This window comes from Elephas maximus, chromosome 13 (genome assembly GCF_024166365.1).
Source record: "Elephas maximus indicus isolate mEleMax1 chromosome 13, mEleMax1 primary haplotype, whole genome shotgun sequence".
Lineage (NCBI taxonomy): Eukaryota > Metazoa > Chordata > Mammalia > Proboscidea > Elephantidae > Elephas > Elephas maximus.
In genome coordinates this window covers 39,242,700-39,263,862 of record NC_064831.1, presented here as the reverse complement: position 1 = coordinate 39,263,862, position 21,163 = coordinate 39,242,700, and the positions used below count along the sequence as shown (strand labels likewise).

The 21,163-nt window shown below is 40.2% G+C and overlaps 1 protein-coding gene across 4 annotated transcripts in view; it reads left to right on the top strand.

The window, feature by feature from the left end:
• The first annotated feature begins 1,585 nt into the window (after positions 1-1,585).
• The window catches only part of MMAA (metabolism of cobalamin associated A), a 37,902-nt gene continuing 18,324 nt past the window's right edge, over positions 1,586-21,163 (top strand). For 3 of the 4 annotated variants that reach the window (XM_049905443.1, XM_049905439.1, XM_049905440.1), the window contains exons 1-4: positions 1,586-1,641; positions 3,445-3,488; positions 15,168-15,671; positions 18,479-18,601. In XM_049905443.1, coding sequence (XP_049761400.1) covers positions 15,227-15,671; positions 18,479-18,601 — 568 coding nt within the window. In that variant the 5' untranslated portion in view covers positions 1,586-1,641; positions 3,445-3,488; positions 15,168-15,226. The remainder of the gene's footprint in view (positions 1,642-3,444; positions 3,489-15,167; positions 15,672-18,478; positions 18,602-21,163) is intronic. The other variant, XM_049905441.1, reaches the window with a different exon arrangement.

The window sequence follows — 21,163 nt, the reverse complement described above, 5'->3', positions numbered from 1 at the left end:
GCGGAAAAAGAGGAAGACCTGGAGAGGTGGACTGATGCGGTGGCTCCAACAGTGGGCTCAAGCATAGCAATGATTGTGAGGATAGTGCAGGACCGGGCAGTGTTTCATTCTTCATTCTGTTGTACACAGGGTTGCTATGAGTCAGAATCAACTTGATGGCACCTAATAACAACAAAACAATAACAAGCGACTCACTAAATATTTGCTGAAATACATGAGCATTTTAAAAATTGTAACACATTGCCAAATTTCTATAAGAATTAACTAATGTTAAAATTGTAAGACAACATACACAGCATAGAGCAGTGATCATCGAATATATAATATACATGAACACCACTTTGATAAATGGGCCTTGGTAAGCAGCTTCAGCATGATGAGCCTTCAAGACTGAGGTCATTTCTCAAGTGATTTCCCACAGCTCTTAGATAAGGTACACCACTTCTTAAGGTCAGACTCTAAGAAAGCTACTATATAAATGAATTTTGTATTTTCTTATAAGTATGTTGTTGTTAGATGCTGTTGGTTCCGACTCATAGTACCCTATAGAACAGGGTAGACTTGCCCCATAGGGTTTCTAAGGAGCAGCTGGTGGATTTGAACTGCTGACCTTTTGGTTAGCAGCTGAGCTCTTAACCACTGTTCAGCCAGGGCTCCCTGTAAAGATCACAGCCTTGGAAACTCCAGGGGGTAGTTCTACTCTATCCTACAGTGTGCCTTTGAGTCAAAATCAACTCCATGGTGAAGAGTTTTATCGCAAAAAAATATATAAAATAAAAATAAATTTTATTTTATTTAAATAAAGTTTTCCCTAAAAATACTATTAGAGTACACAATTCAGGTTTACTATTTATTGCATAATCTTTTTTTTTTTCCAGTTACTATTCTGCCCCCGCAGTGAGTAGCAAATAATAAGCATGTTTGTTTTTCTCTCCATGTCAGGTAGAGCCTTTTCCCCTCGGGTGTCTCCCGAGAGCATACCCGCAGCAGTGAGAGTGGCACGTTAAAAAATATTAATACGAATGGCTGACTTTTAAGGAAAAAATAGTGGGTACTTCAGCCACTTAATACCACGCCACGGTTTAAAACCTTAAGCTGTATCTCGGCTGAACGTTGAGCATTTTTTCCAACGGGTTACAAGTGGCTTTGCAGAATTCGAGTGGCCCTAACTGCACCAGTTAGTTAGACGTTACTCGTTCGTCCACTATTCCACATTTTCACCGCCCGGTGAGCGGAAGAAGTGGCCACCGCGGGCTCCTGGAGGCTGCACTTGACTTCGTTTAAACGCCAGGGCCGGGAGGAGGTGAACGTTATTTCTGAGCCTTGGAGGCGAAAGATCCAATCTGGACCTGCAGAAAGTAAAAGCAACCCCGAAGGCCGCATACCGCCCTCCCCGCTTCACTTTCGCGGCAACTTCCAGGTGCCCGGCTGACCTCCATGCCCGGCCGAAAGGCGGACTCTCACCGCAGCCACGTCTTCCGGGATCCTAGCCACGCCCCACGCCGCCGCCAGCCCCCAGCCACACCCCTTAACCCGTGCGTCGGGCTGTCCGCGCTGCGCCTGCGCGCCTCCACGATCGCGGGGCGGGGCGGACCAGGCGGAAGGGGCGCGGCGAAGCTGCCCTTCCGCGGCCTCAGGCGGGTGAGTATTGGGGGGCGGGAGCTGAGGGACGCGTTCTGTAGTTGGGGCCGCGCTCCCGCTCGGGTCGCGGGGGCGCGAAGGGGTAGTCTCGTTGTCGGGGGCGCCCTCTGCAGGATTGGGGTGGGGGAGGAAGAGAAGGATATTAAATAGATGATGTTGGGGGTGGTGCATAGTATGGGGACAGGCAAGTGTCCGCAAATGGGTTAAGAGGGAAAGTTCTTGTTTGGCTTTTCCCTAAAAAAGAAATGCCCTGTAAACAGTGTTTTAAATTTTCGTTACTTTGGGCAGGTTGATGAGCGGCTTTGGTAAGGAGACTCGTCCCTTGCCGCCCCCAAGCTCGGCAACTGGTTATTTTTAACCCCAGGCCGGGTTGGAAATGCACGGTAGTCCAGTGTTGTGTTGTTAGGTGCTGTCGTGTAGGTTCCGACTCATAGCGACCCTACAGGACAGAGTAGAACTGTCTCATAGGGTTTCCAAGGAGCGGCTGGCAGATCTGAACTATTGACCTTTTGGTTAGCAGCCGAGCTCTTAACCACTACACCACCAAGCCAATGTACACCAAAAAAACCAAACCTCCTGCCGTGGAGTCAATTCCAACTCATAGCAACCCTATAGGACAGAGTTAGAACTGCCCCATAGAGTTTCCAAGAAGCACCTGGCAGATTCGAACTGCCGACCCTTTGGTTGCAGCCATAGCACTTTACCACTATGCCACCAGGGTTTCCGAATCCAGTGTATGAAAGTATAAAAAATACATGAGTATAATTCAAACTGGAAGCCACAAACAGTACCTCCAGGTTCTGTTATATACCGTGTTGGGGCAAGGGCTAGGTCACTTTCAACAGAGGACGTGCACTCATCAAATAGTATGTATTTCCGTATTTCCTCATTAGAAAATGAAAAGCAACCTAAGTCAAAATGATAGGATGGAATTTTTTTCTCATTTTATTACCTTAAGAGTAGTGTTGTATTACATATATTTTGGAAAAAAAGAAATAAAAATTCTTCCAAGTAAGTAGAAAACTGAAAGTTTCCTGCAGGCTTGTTGTGTAGAATTCTTATTTTTGGATAGTCTACAAAGTCCAGAATATTCTTTTAAGTAGTAAACGCTTCATGTAGGTTTGTGTCCAAAGTGTCGTTAGGTCCTGTGAGTTCTTTTCTGACTCATCATGACCTGATGAACAACAGAATGAAACGCAGCCAGGTCCTGTGCTATCCTCACAATCCTTGCTGTTTGAGCCCATTGTTGCACCCACTATGTGTCAGTTAATCACATTGAGGGACTTCCTCTTTTTCATTGATTCCCTACTTTACAAATATGATATCCTTTTCCAGGGACTAGGCCCTCCTGATAACATGTCCAAGGTAGGTGAGATGAAATCTTGCTATCTTGGCTTCTAAGGGGCATTTTGGCCATACTTCCAAGACAGATTTGTTTGTTCTTGTGGCAGCCCATGGTATATTTAATATTCTTTGCCCATACCATAATTGAAAGGCATCTATTCTTCTTCGGTCTTTCCAATTCATTGTCCAGCTTTCACATGCATACGAGGCTCTTGGCTTGGGTCAGGTGCACCTTAGTCCTCAAAGTGACATCTTTGCTTTTTAACACTTAAGAGAGATCTTTTGCAGCAGATTTGCCCATATGCAATACAGCATTTGATTTCTTGACTGCTGCTTCCATGGGTGTGTAATTGTGGATCCAAGTAAAATGAAATCCTTGACAACTTCAGTATTTTCTCCCTGTATCATGATGTTGCTTATTGGTCCAGTCGTGAGAATTTTTGTTTCTTTTATATTAAGGTGTAATCCATACTGAAGGCCGCAGTCTTCTTCAATCTTCATCAGTAAGTACTTAAAGTCCTCTTCACTTTCAGCAAACAAGGTTGTGTCATCTGTAAATCACAGGTTGTTAGAATCTTCCTCCAATCCTGATGCAGCATTCTTCATCATACAGTCCAGCTTCTCTGATGATTTGCTCAGCATACAGATTGAATAAATATGGTGAAAGGATACAGCCCTGGCACATACCTTTCCTGATTTTAAGCCGCACAGTATCCCGTTGTTCTGTTCAAACAAACTGCCTCTTGGTCTATGTACAGGTTCCTCATGAGCACAATTAACTGTTCTGAAATTCCTATTCTTCGGAATGTTATCCATAATTTGTTGTGATTCACACAATCGAATGCCTTTGTGTAGTCAATAAAACACAGGTAAACATCTTTATTATATTCACTGCTTTCTGCCAGGATCTATCTGACATCAGCAACGATATCCCTCGTACCACATCCTCTTTTGAATCCTGCTTGAATTTCTGGCAGTTCCCTGTCTTTATACTGCTGCAACTGTTTTTGAATAATTGAGTGTAATTTTACTTGCATGTGATATGAATGGAATTGTTAGATAATTTCCCCATTCCATTGGCTCCAAGTTCATCACTTACAAGTTCTACCTTCTACCAAACATTTGAACATAATTCAGACAGGTTCTTTGCCACTGCATAAAAAGCACAGCCCTTCCTCCCTTGTCCAATCACATGTTTATTATTTTCATTTAAAGCCTTACGAGAAGCACATTTAATGTTCACAATTCTAGCAGCACTCTGTTGCTGATCCCATATAAGACAGAGACTTTTCTCTATAGCTCTGCTCACTTCCTCAGAGCCCTTATCAGAGTCACTGTTGACATTCATAATTCTACCAACAGTTTCTTCAAGGCAATCTAGGCTTTTACTATTAGGTACCTTAAAACTCTTCCGGCTCTACCCATTACCCAATTCCAAAACCACTTCCACATTTTATGTATCTGTTACAGCAGCACCCCTCTTCTCGCTACCAAATTCTGTCTTAGTCGTCTAGTACCGCTATAACAGAACTACCACAAATGGATGGCTTTAACAAACAGAAATTTATTTTCTCACAATTTAGGAGACTAGAAGCCAGAACTCAGAATGCCAACTCTAGAGGAAGGCTTTCTCTTTCTGTCTGCTCTGGAGGAAGCTCCTTGTCCCTTCAGCTTCTGCCCCTGCTTCCTGGGAGTACTGCATACGCCTCAGCATCTGTCTTACCCCATCTATCTCTATCCCCTCATTTGTTTAATCTCATATCGCAAGAGATTGACTCAAGATACACCCTACAGTAAACCTGCCTCATTAACCTAACAAAGACAACTCATTCCCAAATGGGATTATAACCACAGGCATAAACAAACAAACAAACCCCTTGCCATTGAGTCGATTCTGACTCATAGGACCCTATGGGATAGAGTAGAATTGCTCCATAGGGTTTCCAAAGAGCAGGCTGGTGGATTTGAACTGCCAAACTTTTGGTTAGCAGCCAAGCTTTTAACCACTGCGCTACCAGGGCTCCAACCACAAGCATAGAGGTTAGGATTTACAACACATATTTTTGGGGGACACAATTGAATCTATGTCCAATATCGAATCTGTAACATAGGGTGTGGGAATTATTGGAGGAACTGGAGAAGAGTAAGGAGATCACATTCATGTTTCAAGATGAGTCTTGCTGTGAAGTCTGAGAGGAAGGGTTGGGGAGGAAGAAAGAAAAGTCCCTTAGAGTTCATGAGCACCTGCTCAGTGCTGGTTCTGTGCCAGGCTGTCTCACACACACCATTTCATCTCATACTCATTGTGACCCTGATGTGTAGATCTTAGCGTTTCCATTTTGTAGATGAAGAAACTGACTATGAGAGACTGCCCAGGTCTAGGGTGGTAGCAATGGGAATCTAATGGTGATGAGATTTAGAAACATGGAAACTTCCCAAGCAGAAGAAAACCTAAAAGTAGAAATTGTAAAATCTGAGTCTTATTGGAAAAGTGATAAAAGGCGAAGTGGACAAAAAGCATTAGAGAATCCCTGCGTGAATCCAGTGTGTATTCTGTATTACTCTTATGTAACAGTGACCTATTTAAAACCTTGTTTAAAAGGCCACCCTACTCTACAAAAATTTCCTGAGATTATTAATTGAAAGGAGAAAGGAAAGCCTTCTGTGGGGGCAGTGGGAGATGGTAAAGAGATAAATGGCAGTTGACAGCTTCTCGTCAAGTCATGGTGATTAGAATGAGAAATGGAAACACATGGCCCACACTGCAGTGCCTCTGCATCGTGCTGCGACACAGACACTGACCTAATATATTGATTTTGGAAATCCTGTGTGCTTTTTCTTGCCAGAGTAGTTATTGAAATTGAGAATATTCATTGGATCAATTTCAAGACAAATACCCCAAGTCAGACTGGCTGCTGCTGAGCAAATTTTTAATGAAGGAAAACATCCATATATTGAAATCAGCCTTTGAAAAGAAAGCCCTGAAAATAAATATAAAATATATATATATATATATATTTACTGTAAAATCTAGAAAAATGTATGTTTTCAAAACATTGATTAACTGACTAATCAGTGTAGTGGAATCATTGACCCATGCAAAATTACAGCATACGTTCATTCATTTCTTCTGTGAGCCATCATACACTGCGAATACAAAGATAACTCCCTGTCTAGAGAAAGACTGACATCTTAAAACATGATCACAAAACTGTGATCAGCACTGTAATAGATTTGGCCAGTGCATGAAGGCAAGAGGAGGGAGTCGTGACTGGGGGTTGGAGAAAGGAGACCAGTGAACTATTAATAGAGGAGACTCTTGGTTCTTGAAGGCTGAGCAGGAATCTGTGAGATGATTAAAGGAGAGAAGAGCCTTCCAAACAAAGGAATATCAAGGACAATGGTCAAGGTGTATAAAAGAGTGTGACATTTTCTGGGACCTTTGTGCAGATCAGAATAGAGCAATGTGGTAAAGGTGGGGGAGGAGAATGGATTAAGTTGGAGAGGTAGACAGGAGCACGCCTAGATAGTATGAAATGTTTATGTAATGGCTGTTTTCTTAGCTGAGTTGTAAACTTCACCAGCGTGTTACAAAGTGTGGCACAGTGTCTAGGATATAGTAGATTCTCAGTAAATATTTGTTGAATGAAAGGATGACTGAAATACAGAAAAAAATTTTTTTTTTTACCCTAAGGCAGAGGGAACCTTATAAATGTGTAAAGCAGAAGAGTAATATAATCAGATTTACATTTTATGAGGGTAAGTGGTGGTAAGGAAGATGAATTAATAATGGTTATAGAGGTGGCTGTAGTAGGTCAGAGTTTTTCAAGCTTAAGGTTATACCCATTGGTGGGTTGTAATCATCATTTTGAAAAATGGAATAGAATAGAAAAGACGGTATTAGAGTATCTAGCATGTAACAGCAGTAAGTATTGTTTTGTGAAACTTGTTTCAGTAATATGCATGTGTACTGAAGACTGGGATAGAAATGTGTTTCTTCCTAGGGACTGGATATACAATATATTTTTGAGGAAAACAAATGTTAATCTTAAAATGCTATTGTCCATGTGTACCTTCTTACAGGGGAGGGGACGCACTTACAGACCCACTTCAGTATTTTCACCTGCTTGACTATTAGGTTTTTTGTGACGTATTAATAAATTGACATCTGGTTTATTAAGAATGGAGGCCTGGTGGCACAGTCGTTAAGTGTTCGGCTGCTAACCAAAAGGTCAGCAGTTTGATTCCACCACCTGCTCCTTGGAAACCCTATGGGGCAGTTCCACTCTGTCGAATAGGGTCGCTGTGAGTCGGAATCAGCTGATGGCAATGGGTTTTGTTTTGTTTTACTAAGAATGGCAGTGCTTTGAGGTATCTTACTGAATGTAGTAAATGCTACAGAACTTCTCTTGAATTTTGATAGTGCTCAGCTTACAAACTGTAGGATAAAACCAATACTTTCAGGAATCATGAAAATTAATTGAAACAGTTTGATTGGGTTATTGGCCAGGTTCTCTGATTTCTCGCCTTAAGAAAGCAGGGAAAGATAGCTTTGTTACATGAGCTGGTGGGAATTCCTTCTTCCTACCTACATGATATTGCCAGTTTAGCAGACTTAGTTTGTTCTGCCCTGTTGGCTTTTAGAAAATTTATGGGCTTCTTTAAAATCAGGTTGGTTGGATAAATTAGTGCATTTAAGTATATGATGAACTCACAGTTATCAGGTGTGAATTATTCTCTATGGAGTACAAAACAGATACTTAATTTGAAATGGTCCGCCCTGGCTCTGTCACCTAATACATTATTGGGATCTCCTACTGATAGATTATTTTTTCCTACTGATAAGGTTTGCAAGGCACTGTAACCTAATATTTCATTTTGGCTCACACACACACAAAGTTAAAAAGATAAATAGCCTGCCATAATTATGGCATATTCAAATTTAAAGGGTTATTTATTTTCCTTTGTTTTGCCATGACGCCATGCCTCTTTTTTGTATACAGCAGTCTAGAGTTGACACTATGGAGTTATGAAATCCAAAGTGTTTTCCAAGTGCCGTCACTAGTTCTGAGGCCTTGGTCACGCAACCTAATGTTGCCAAGCCTCACCTGGAACGGGATGTCATCTACTGTAGGATTGTTGTGAGGACAGCTGAGGAAATGCATGCATAATACCTCACACATAATAAGCGTTTTTCAGCGCTACTCTGCCATTACAGCCAAGAAGGTTTGGGGGCACCAAGAAATTAGCCCCCAGGCACAGTTTTGAAGGTGTCAAAACCTAGAATTATATACATCTGGATAGCATTTCGGTTTTGGCAAAAGAATGTTTAAAGTGGTATCAATTTCCTAGCTCTTTCTTTTCTTTTAAAGGCCTTTTAAGATTTGTATTGACATCAAAGGGCAGAGAACTTCACAATCCTACATTGTGATAAAGCCTGCAGCATGAAGTTTGTCAGATCGTTGGCATGAATTCCCTGAGAAAGACTGCAGTTAAATTTTTGTAAGAATTCACTGTTTTACATGTTAGAGCAATGTATGATACTGGTCATTAGCTCATTTTTATTCATCTCATTTATTTAGGGAGTGTTATTTGCTTGCATATTGTAAATGAGGCTCGTGTTACTGAATTTGGTTCTTTACAAACTTTCTGTTTTTCCGATTGGGGAGGTTGGTTAGATGTCAAAAAGTGCTTTGATTCAAAACAGGAAACTTAGAAGGCAGAATGTTTTTAGTAGAGGTTCTCAGATCACACAGGTTAAGATTGTTACTCAAATATAATGTATTCGATCAACGTAAGTATATATGCAGGGAGAGAGAGAGAGAGAGAGAAATTGATTGATTTTAAGAGACTGGCTGACGTAGCTGTGAGGGCTGGCAAGTCCAGAATCCAGAGGTCATAGAACAGGCTGGAAACTCTAGCAGTCTTGTGTCCAAAATGGGTGGGTCAGGTGGTGAGATGGAAACTCCCACAGAATTTCTATTTATAGTCTTGTGTTTCTCCCTTGGGAAACCTCATTTTTTGCTCTTAAGGCCTTCACTTGACTAGAGGAGGCTGACCCACATTATGGACAGTAATCTGCTTTACTTAAGGTCAACTGATTTAATGTTAATCACATGTAAATACCTTTATAGCAATATCTAGACTAGTGTTTGACCAACTGGGCACCATAGCCCAGCTAAGTTGACACATAAAATTGGCTAACACAGTCCATCTCCTGTCTACATGGCACCTATACATATCTCCTTAAACCATATTCATCTCCAAATAAAGACAATAGCAAAGTCGTACTTCTGCCTACCATGATACAACTATCCTTTGTATAACTGAAAACGCACTGACACTTTCCCCAGGAAAGGATACAAAGTCTTTGGGTCATGTTTATTCTTCTCTTTGATATCCTGTAACTTAAATACTGTGAAGTAAAGTTAGTACATCTTATGTTATATGATAAGGGAATAAGAGAGGGAAGAAAGCAAAAATATTTGAGATTATATAAATATATGTATTATATGTAGTTGGTTGGCTGCTGTCAAGTTGGCCCCAACTCATGGTGACCCCATGTAAGACAGAGTAGAACAACTCCATAGGCTTTTTTTTTTCCCTAAATTTTATTTATTTTGTGGTTGTCATTGAGAATATACACAGCAAAACATACACAAAGTCAACAGCTTCTACACGTACAGTTTGGTAACATGGATTACATTCTTCAGGTTACGCAGCTATTCTCACGCTCCTTTTCTGGGTTGTTCCTCCCTATCCCCTATCCCCGCAGGTTCCTGTCTAATCTTTCAAACTCCATAGGGTTTTCTTGGCTGTAATCTTTACAGAAGCAGTTCACCAGACCTTTCTTCCATGGGGCTGCTGAGTGGGTTGGAACTGTCAATCTTTTAGGTTAACAACCAATCACAAACTGCTTATACCAAACACACACGTATTTATACCTACACACACACACACACAAACATATTCATAAAAAATAAGGAAGAATAAATTGGTATAAAATTACACAACTGACCATTTCTCCTTCCAAGCAAAATGAACAACCAAGTGCAGTGCTTGAAGTTCTGCCCACTGCGGGGATTTTACTTCATCTCAAGGGGAGAGTAGTTATCTGCAGAAAATGACAGGGCTTTGCTTCAAAATCCTAAGGGCCTGCACTGTGATTTACCTATAGGGGCCTATCAAAGACTCCAAATACATCTCTGTTGGCCGCTGACAACCCTAGCACCATTGGATTAGCTGGGTCATATGACCCAAGTGACAGAGCGGCTTACACGGCACCCTGGACCTGTTACAGAGTCTTCTCTTGTTCTGGGCCCCACTCAAAACTAACAGCTTTTCAGTTCGCTTGGTAAATGAGATAGAACAGTGAAGGTGTATTACTGGTCTTGCCAACTGAAACCAAATGCTTCTAGTGGCCTTTACTAACAGGAAATCACTACAGGATGGGTTCAGGGATCCACTGGACCCACTGTGAGATGGATCTGAGCTAGAACTCTATTAATAACTTGGCCTCCATATGCCTCCTACTCTGGCCGGTGGACCACAGTCATGTTTTGCGTCTCCTGGGATTAGTGTCTGTTCAGAGCCAGTGTCTAGTAATTCCCTAAAAGTCTGATTACTTCCTTTTCCCCAGTGAACAGTCACTCTGGTGAAAGGTTGTAGATCCTTTGGGGGAAGACTGGGAGAAAGATTAATAGTATACATTTTTGGCAGTGTAGTGGGGTCCTTCCTCAAAGGGACCTGGCCTCCCCCTCATTCAAGAGATTGTGGGTTTGTAACTGGCTCAAGTCTTGGAATTGATTGAGGGGTCATGATTCTCTGTTTCAATGATTCACTGTTCACTTGATCTAGAACTCTTCTGCTTATTCAGACCAAGTAAATGTTTAGTATGCTTCCCATCTGTTGCATTTCTAGGGACACAGTGACCAACTTGCTAATACCATAGGTGTCTGCAAGTCAGGCTATTCTGATTACCTTTTTGTTTCTGATTACCTCTCTGTTACAATAACCATGCCCACCTTGTCATTGGTGCTTACGTGCTGCAACTTGGCCCCTGCCACCTTGGAATCCAATTATGTCCATTACATTTAGGTTCCTACTGTAATATCTGACCTCCAGAGAAGAGGGATCACAGAGCTTTTCACAGATCCTACAGCTCCCCTCACAAATTTATTCCTCGCAGTCACGTTAAAAGGTGTGTTATCTTGACACTCCAAGGGTAGATAGGCAGGTCTTAACATGATACATCCACTCTAACGTTCCAGTTTCCCTGAGCCTTTGGATACCTTCCTCTATAGTATACCAAGGTAGTTCTGGCATTTCAACTTCATTTAGTATAGGCAACCTTTTGGTCCATGTTCCAGCCATCAAACCAAACTGTTAAGAGCCCTTCCTAACCCTTTGAGTTAATACATTGAATCCCAAATCTGCTTAATAGACCCATATCAATAAATTCGGCTGGATCTAACTTTATGTTCCTTTCACCATTATCCCACACCCTTAATATCTATCCCCACACTTATTCCCTGGATTTCTGTCTGTGTAAATTTTAAAAATGTTCTTTTGGAGTGTAGTGTACCGCCTCAGGGATCACACGTTGTACCTCACCTTTCCGGGCCTACTTTATTTATTTATTTATTTTTTCCTTTCTCTCAATATATCACTTTGCTCTTTTTTGAACAAAGCTTGTTTGGTGATGAGAGGTAGTCATGGTAACACTTGTTAATTAAAGAGCATATTTTAAATAGTTTTAATTTTCTCCTTGACTACATATGACAACAACTCCCTTATGGGCGAACAGGACTAGATTTAGAAATAGGGATCTTCTGTATCTTTGCCAGCATTCCCTCTTTTCTTTGGCTTCTCCTAATACCACCACCATCACTGTATAATGAAAACTTTTCTTACTCTCTTTGGGAGGTGAGGAGAGCTACTAATATGTTTCTCTTTTAGCCGAAGGACTTCTCTTTTATTCTAAAAATTTGTTAAGAAGGAATTCTGTAGTCAGAAGACCTGGGTGTAAGTTCTGGCTCTGCCAGTGGCTGACTCTGGTCACCTACCTCTCTCACTCTTCGTTTCCTATTCCAAGGGAAAAATAATTACTGTCCTACTGTCCTTACGGAATTGTTTAGGAGAATAAAGTATTTGAACTCTAGAGTGCCAGGCAATTGAGGAGTAAAAAAAGTTCAGAACAGCAGCTTTTTTTGAGCAATTGCAATGAGCCAGGCTCCTTATCAAGCTTTGAGTATTCTAACATGGACAGAAATGTCTTGAATCTGGCTTCTTTTTTCCATCCCTTAATGCCTTGCCTAAGTTCAAGTCCTTATTTCTTGTTTGACTCTTTGCTGGGGTTTCCTAAACTGGGGCTTGTGTTACCAGGGTCTCAATACTCTTGACCAGCTTCTTGAGTTTTCTCCTAAAAAACAAAGTTGATTATGCCACTCACCTCCATCAAAGTCTCTGCCATTTCCCCACTGCCAACAAGACACACTCTAGCCCGTTGGCTTCATAACTTGGCCTCAGTTTACATCCCGGTCCAGCCACATCTGCTTTCACTAGTGCCATATACCGCAGGCTTCTCCCTCATTGAACTTCTCAATCTTTTCTGGTATGACTGGGAAAACAACAAATCCCAACCCTGCCTTTGCACATTTAAATCCTCAGCCTGGAAAGCCTGCCTCTTACTTCTTCAACTTATCCATTAAGACCAGACCTGACATTGACTCTTCCATGTTTTGTCCCTTCCACTTCCCAAGAAGAGTTAGTTCCTGTAATCTTTTGTATTCCTATAGCATTTTGTTCTTTCCTTGGACATGGTGTTTATTATTCTTTGAATTCTTGAAGTGCCAGGATTATATTATACAGGATAAAATAATGAGGCAGTCCACCTAAGAAGGTATAGTGTGTTGAATGAGGGGACAAAAAGATATGTCCACATTCTAATCCCCAGGACCTGTGAATATAATCTTATTTGGAAAAAGCATCTTTACAGATGTAATTAAGTTAAAGATCTCAAGATGAGTTCATCCTGGATTATTCCAGCAACCTCCAAATCCAATGAAACACACAGAGAAGAGGAGAAGGCCATGTGAAGACGAGACAGAGATTGGAGTTATATAGCCACGAGTCAAGGAGGGTGCTGGGAGGGGCGAGGAAGGATTCTCTCTAGAGCCTTCAGGAGGAGTGCGGCCCTGCTAACACCTTGGTTTTGGAATTCTGGCCCCCAGAACTGTGAGATTATAAATTGTTCATGTTTTAAGCTGCCAAGTTTGTGGTAATTTGTTACAGCAGCCCTAGGAGACTATATAGACCAATGACTGGAACATAATAAAATGTCATTGTCATCACCATCAATACCATTACCATCATCACTATTATTCTTATGACCTAGCATGAGACCTGGAAAGTAGGATGCGCTCAGAAGATAGTGGTTGAATGAAAATACAGTTCTTGCCTATGAGCTTCTGGTATAGTGTTGGTGGCAGTGGTGCTGATGAGAGGAGTGTGCTTGAAGATGGCATTAGGAGAGCTTCCAAAGTAGATTCCCTCATAGTTTTTATGTTTTGTTTTAGATGTCATTTTGTGTGTTTGGGAGTAGGGGGTATGGATTTTTTAAATTGTTTTTTAGAAAAAAAATTTATGCCTTTTTAATACATTGTCCTTTTAGCATAAGACTAATTTTGTAAAAGTCTTCAAAAACTGTGGAAGTCATAAAGTCCAAAAAACAAATAGTAAAAAAAATTTTCAAAGTTGTCTGGAAAACTGATGAGCAATTACAGTTTTAACAACAACAAAAAATCTTGACATATTTTTACTTTTTTCTTGTTAGTGTATTTATTAGCTAAAATTAATTTCATGCTGATTGGCCTTGAACTACCATTTAGAGAAGTAGCTTAGAGGAATAATTTATTTTATTGTAGCTATGAAGTACTTGAAACCAAAATTTACAAATAATCATAAATCCATACTGGGTATTTAAAAAAAAAACCATTACCATCAAGTTGATTCCAACTCATAGCAACCCTACAGGACAGAGTAAAACTGCCCCATAAAGTTTCCAAGGAGCCACTAGTGCATTCAGACTGCCGACCTTTTATATGTGTATTTGTCTGTAAATTTTAGCGTGCTGCAGGAAGCTAGATCTGTGACTTAATTATTACTAGTATTTTGTAAATTGGTGTTATAATAAGAGCTAATGTTGGTTGCGCTCTTATTATTTGTTGTATTGGGTACTATTCCGAGCCTTTTACATGAGTTAATTCATTTAGTTCTCACAGTCACCCTATTAGAGAGATACTCTTGTTATCTACCGTTTATTCAAGTGGAAACTGAGGCGCAGAGTGGTTAAGTAACTTGCCCAAGATCATTACAGCTAAGTGGCAGAGACTCATGGTGGCCGTTGCTGGAAACCTCTGCAGTATCCTGACGCTCAGTGCTCCGTGATACCATTAGAAGTGGAGAATGTCAGTAAATCTAAGTGAAGGATCCTCATCTGATTCCACAGTGCTTCAAACTTCAGTGTGGTTACCTACGAAATTCTGGTGAATGGGACTGGGGATACGCCTCTTCAGTAAGCACCTAGGTGGTTCTCGTCATACCCTGAGATACACTACACGGCCCTCATGACTCACTTCACATGGAGGTTTTTTCTGATTGTTGTTTGCTTTAGCGAGGCCATTCTTTGCGTGTGTCTGTGGTCCTGGGGAAGTGTTAGTACCAATATGTATCTAAACTTATGCCTCAAGTACCCACACAACTAATGAATAAAAGCCAACACCAGAGAAATTGTTTTAAAACCCTTTGAATGAGTTTCAGAATAGAGTATATCTGACCTGAGGAAATAGTTAAGATGAATGTAAGGTCTATGTACAGAAGAAAATAAGCAAGATGTAAAATTTCTACCTGAATGTAGTTTTTTATTTAGGAAAACATTTTAATTTAAATTGCACTTTTACAGTGCAGTAGTAGTTCCATGTCTTGGGTTACATTGAATATTAACTGTGGCCAAGAAGGGAGTCTTTCTTTAGTAAGAAAATTTTTTTATTGAACTACCATTTGTCCAAGAACCCTGAATACGTGTGTTTTGATAGACGGGAAAATATTATACTTAAAATTTACTGCTTAAGTATCTTAGTTGTGTATTGAACTGGTAAAAAATACGTTTTTCTTTCTTCTAGGGAGGTTACAAACCACATTGCGCCCAAAACTCCCAGTGTTTTCTTCGGACACAAACGACATGAATATTCCTGTGCTGCTACAACACTCTCACCAGCATCTCCTAAAAGGCCTTTTACGAACACCTTTCCAACGTTACCACTTCACCTTTCCCTCAAGTCCTTATCTTGGATCAGGAATCTTGTGTACTCAGCCATTTAGTTCTCTTGGATTCCATCATACAAAGTGGTTGCTGCTGTCAAATGGTGTAAAGAGAAAATTATGTGTACAAACAACCTTAAAGGAACACACAGAAGGGCTTTCTGATAAAGAACAAAGATTTGTGGATAAACTTTACACCGGTTTAATCCAAGGACAAAGGGCCTGTTTAGCAGAGGCCATAACGCTTATAGAATCAACTCACAACAGGAAAAAAGAGTTGGCCCAGGTGCTTCTTCAGAAAGTATTAGCCTACCACAGAGAACAAGAACAATTAAATAAAGGGAAACCGTTAGCATTTCGAGTGGGTCAGTTTTTTTTTTTTTTCTGTCACTCTGTCCAGTAAATATTACTTTAAATTTTCTCTTCTTTTAAATAATTCTAGTTTGCCATCTAATGGGGAATTTTTTTTCATTTTAGAATGTTTGCATGAGTTTTAAATGCCTTTTCTTTGTAAAACATTAGTCTTGTTATGTTAAAAACAAAAACAAAAAACCATGACCATTTGAACCAAATATTTTAAGAGAAGAATATTTCTATTTTGGTGAGACTGTTGCTGTGGTTCCCAGGATGGAAAGATGCATAGGAAGAACTATTAATCAGTTTACTCATTATTTTTTGTAGTTTCTACTTAATAGCCTGCAGTAAATTTCTTATTTTTGTGGTTATATCAGCTACCATTATCCTTATCACTTTTCAAAATTTTATTCTTAGATATTTCATTAGTCTTTCTATAGGCAAATCTCACTTCTTTCAAATACTTTCTATTAAGTATAAGAAACTCTGAGAGTTGTTCTAAACCCAGCCATCTCTATACCAAAATGTATTTTAAAGGAGAGACAATATCCACCTCCTCTCTTGTCTAAAAACATTGTATGGTCATTTGATTTCTTGAAAAATTGACTTGTTTCTTTAATTGTAAATCAGTTGTTTACATTTTTGGAATCCAGCATTTTAAAACAATTTATATATATTTGACCAGTGGGAATTAATAAGTCAGTTTGGGACTTATTAATTGAATGAGAGCTTTTCATGATCCCAACTCAGTAATTTGAACCAACCTTCCTGCTTTTTTTCCTGCTAGAGGGAACTTGAAATGGTAAACAAAGTGCAGAAATTTTATGGGGAATGAGTAAATACATTTAAAAACTAACTGGCATTACATTCCCAGTAAAAAAAAAAAAAAAAAACCCAGTGCCGTCAAGTCAATTCTGACTTATAGCGACCCTATATTTCTGTATTTTTATTTCAGGTTATTGGTGACACCTGCTGCCCTTGAGTTGATTCCCACTCATAGCAACCCTATAGGACAGAGCAAAACTGCCCCACAGGGTTTCCAAGGAGCAGATGGCGGATTTGAACTGCCAGCCTTTTGGTTAGCAGCCAAGCTCTTAATTACTGTGCCACCAGGGCTCCTTATTGGTTGATGAGCTATTTTTGAAATTATCTTTCAAGTGTTTATACCCTGTCACCCTAAAAACTATGGGTTTTATTCGTAATACAGGGACTAAAACCTCATAGTTTTTAGGGTGACAGGGTATAAATGCTTGAAAGATAATTTCAAAAATAACCCATCAAGCAATATTTGTACTGGTCCACATTTTCCGTGCGTATTATTGTTCTGCCCCCACTGATGGGCACTTGAGCTCTTTTTGAGAACATTACATTGGGCAATATATAAATACATGCATACACACATATATGTATTCATTCTTTATGTGTCTAGACAGGCGCCCTGCTGGCACAGTGGTTAAGAGCTATGGCCTCTGACCAAAAGGTTGGCAGTTTGAGTTCACCAGTTGCCCCTTGGAAACCCTATGGGGCAGTTCTACTCTGTCCTATAAGGTCGCTATGAGTCAGAATCGACTCGACAGCAGTGGGAAAAAGACAGAACAACAAACTCCCCAAGAGAAATTCTAGTTATGACAAAGTATTTATTTATCAGGTGTTAGGAAATCTTTGAAAATGTCCCAGAAATGTTTAGGGTCAGGCAGCCTCTAATTGCTAGCTGAGCTTGGGCTCATTGAAAGAAAGGGAATTCTTGGGGCAACTCACAAATTTGTGGTGCTATTCTGGCTCTTCCATGCTGGTCTTATGAAGCCAAATAAACATGTGTCTTCATTGCAGTTATTTTATCACTGTCATAAACAACAGCACCAAATGTTTATTCCCATAAGATAGATGTTTAAGACAGGGACCTGCCCTGGGAATCGTGGTAAGGATTCAAGCGTAACCTTCCCATAGACCGTATGTACTTTGACTATAATTACAATTAAATGCCTATGGGCCCATGGTGTATATAAATGATTGAATATATGCTCTGCATCTCTTACTATATGCCAAGCAGTGTTCTAAACACAATGCGGGCATTAAATCGTTTAATCCTTACAGCATCCTGAAGAGAGAAATACAGGCATTCTATCTATTTTATGGCAGAGGATACTGAGGCCTAGAAAGGTTAAGTGACTTGTGCCAGATTACACAGTTTGTAAGGCAGAGCTGGAATGAGAACCAGCTAGCTGGCTTCGGGGTTTGTGCTTTCACCTGCTGCGGTCTAACTCTCCAAGTAGGGGGATTTTTTGCCTTTCTTTAGACTAATTATTTTTTTCAGGATTCAGTTTATATAATACTCCTTGCATTATGAGTGGAATAAAGGAAGAAAAAAAACCTTATGCATTATAAATATAAGATTATTTTCTTCATCGCTTGCAATTTCAAGAGTCATGAACTGACTTTCTAGCCGGAATAGAAAATGTGCAGAGTTGGGGTAGATGTAAGCGGCAGGCAGCTGCTGCAGAAGTTGAGCGCATTAACGGCATAAGCAGCGAAACCTATCCAGAAAGATCTACACTGTAGAGAAAAGGGAAAGCGTGTTTTATAATTTTTAAAAATAGATTCAGCGAACATACAGAACTCAAAATTATTTCTTTCCTAGATCCCTATTATTTGGGAATAGATACATGAATTTCATTTACTGCTTTGGGAAGCATTAAAATACATTAATGGTTTCAATTCGATCAATGAGGAAACATAGAAAGTAGTCAAAGAGTTCCTTCACTAGAACTTATCGTAGTGCTAATCTCATTTGTTTCATTTAGTCCTTTTTCCATTTTAGGATTATCCGGGCCCCCTGGTGCTGGAAAATCAACATTTATAGAATATTTTGGAAAAATGCTTACTGAGAGAGGGCACAAAGTGTCTGTGCTAGCTGTGGATCCTTCTTCTTGTACTAGTGGTGGTAAGTATCGCTGGTTTTTTTTAATTGCAGAGCAGGGGGTAGGGGAGGGCCTCTGTCACAAGGTAGTGAGAATTGACTGAGTCGGGAGGCCTCTAATTGCTAGCTGAGCTTGGGCTGTCTGAGAGAAAGGTCTGCTGGGAAAGCTGGAGGCTGAGGGGGGGCCTGGGGAGCATTGAGCTCACAGGGGAGGTCAGGCTGTGAGTAGACCAGGAGTGGCCTGGGTGCTCAGAGAACTGAGAGAGCAGGTGCCAGAAGTGGAAGGTAATCAAAAGCAAACCCCAAAGCCCTTTAGCTGTCCTAAGGCCAGGCCTCTCCTTGCTCCTGCTGCTTTTCCTGGCTGCGTCAGCAGCCACTCAGTTCAGCAAACGGGTTCTTACTCATGCCTTATTCTACTCATATTGTTGTAATATCTCTTTTGCTAAACTTTAAAAAATAAAAAGTCTTACTGCTGTTTATAGCTTGTCGTATTAGCTTGTCATACAGCTTGCTCATATTATGTGTCCAGTTAAACAGAAAGCTCTTAGAAGGACCATCTAACTCACTGCTCTTTCCCTGACAGCAGTTACCATAGTACATCACCCACAGTGTTCAGCAATTACTTACTGATTTGAGGTCATGCAGTCACTCAAAGTTTAATTTGCAGTATATCAGAGATGAAATGGATATAAGGTAGTCCCCTCATCATCCCCCCTGTCCTAGCCCCTGAAGGACCATTTAAAGGAAACAAAAACATACCGTATAAGTACCCAGGAAAGGTTTTTCTTCCCTTACCCCCTCTTTATGATTTCAGCTTCTTGTGTTCCAGTTGCTACTATAGGCAAGGTATTGTGCACAGAAGGTACTGTGTGTGTAATGGTGTAAGACACAGTCCTCCTGGCTTTATGGAGCTTCCTATCTTAGGAGGTAAACAGTCAAGTAAACACAGGCTATTACAATACAACATGTATTGTGAAGGGGTTGGGTGCTTGGTAGAAATGTTTGGTTTGTATACTGTGGATTGAGTACTTAAAAATAAAGATGATGTAATCATATTTCAGGGGCTTTAGGTCATTAGAGATAGAATCCCTGGGTGGTACAAATGCTTAAGCATTCAGCTACTAACTGAAAGGTTGGTGGTTCGAACGCCCCTAGAGGTACCTCAGAAGAAAGACGTGGTAGTCTACTTCCAAAAGGTCACAGCCATTGAAAACCCTATGGAGCGCAGTTCTATTCTAAAACACATGGGATCGCCGTGAATTGGCATGACTCAAGGGCAACTGGTTTAGTTTTCTGGTTTTAGGTCATTAGGGAGGTGGACAAGTCCTGTTACCACCCAGAGAGGAATTGAGCTCAGAACATTCAAAGCTTTGGGTTCACAGTAATAAAAAGTTAACTGTAAAATAAAACCTGTAGTCACACAGTTCAATGTAATGTCTAATTTATTTACTGCCTAAGAACTTAGTTAAAGGTAAGTATTCGAACAAGGAATTTTTCTTACAAGTGGCCCTCATTTTCATATAGGAGAGAAGGCTCTTTTTTTTGTACTTTTATAACATTCTAGAATACCTGCAGTAGAAAAAGAAAGTGATTACTTGAGAAAATAATAACTAGGAGGAGTGATGTCATAAGATAGTCAGTGATTAAAGTTGCATAGCTGTATGGTTTCTAACCTTTCTCAAACAAAAAATAAGGCCTTCTTTCTCAGGTAAGAAATATGTAGACTTTGAAAGAAAAAAAAACACAAGAATAAACAGGGCACTACAAATCAATTTCTACCTTATTGGAATAGTACAGACATTTGAAAAATAGTATTAAAATTTAAGAAGCATTAGTTTTTGGTCCATAGTCAATCCTTGCTGTGCCTTTGGGTTCACAGACCCCTTCTAATAACTTGGAGAACTCCCTGGGGGGTCTGCAGCCAACAGTTTGGAATTCACTGGCAGCGACAATTATATGGGAAAGTAACTTCATAATGTTTAGTTTAGTATGCTAGGATCTGTAGGGTAATGATTTAAAGTATAGCTTTGGCGGGTTGTTGACTTAAACAGAGATGATTTCATGCAGAAAATGAGTTTAGAAAAAAGTTTTACATAAAGTAAAGAAGATAATTGAGATATACGGTAGGTGTACGCTCTAGAATTAGAACCTATGAGAAGACTAATCTGGAGTCATAGGAGAAAAGGGCCTGTCTTTAGGGAGCTTCTCGATGTTTAGCATCAACTTCACGTGGACAAGTTAGCTCTTAAAACCCATTGCCATGGAGTCAATTCTGACTCATAGCGACCCTGGAGGACAGAGTAGAATTACCCCCACAGGGTTTCCAAGGAGCAGCTGGTAGATTCAAACTGCTGACCTTTTGGTTAGCAGCCAAGCTCTCAACTGTTGCCACCAGTTAGCTCTTAGGCAGAGTGAAAATAAAAATTCAGGCTCCTGCATCTTCAAATACATATGGCTAAAAAAAATGAATACTCATAGGGTTGCCATAGGTCCAAATCAACTCAATGGTAACTAACAACAAAGAAAAGAATAAGAGGTCTTCTCAGTAGTTCCAGGGCATTCAGTCTTCTAGAATTTACAAGTATT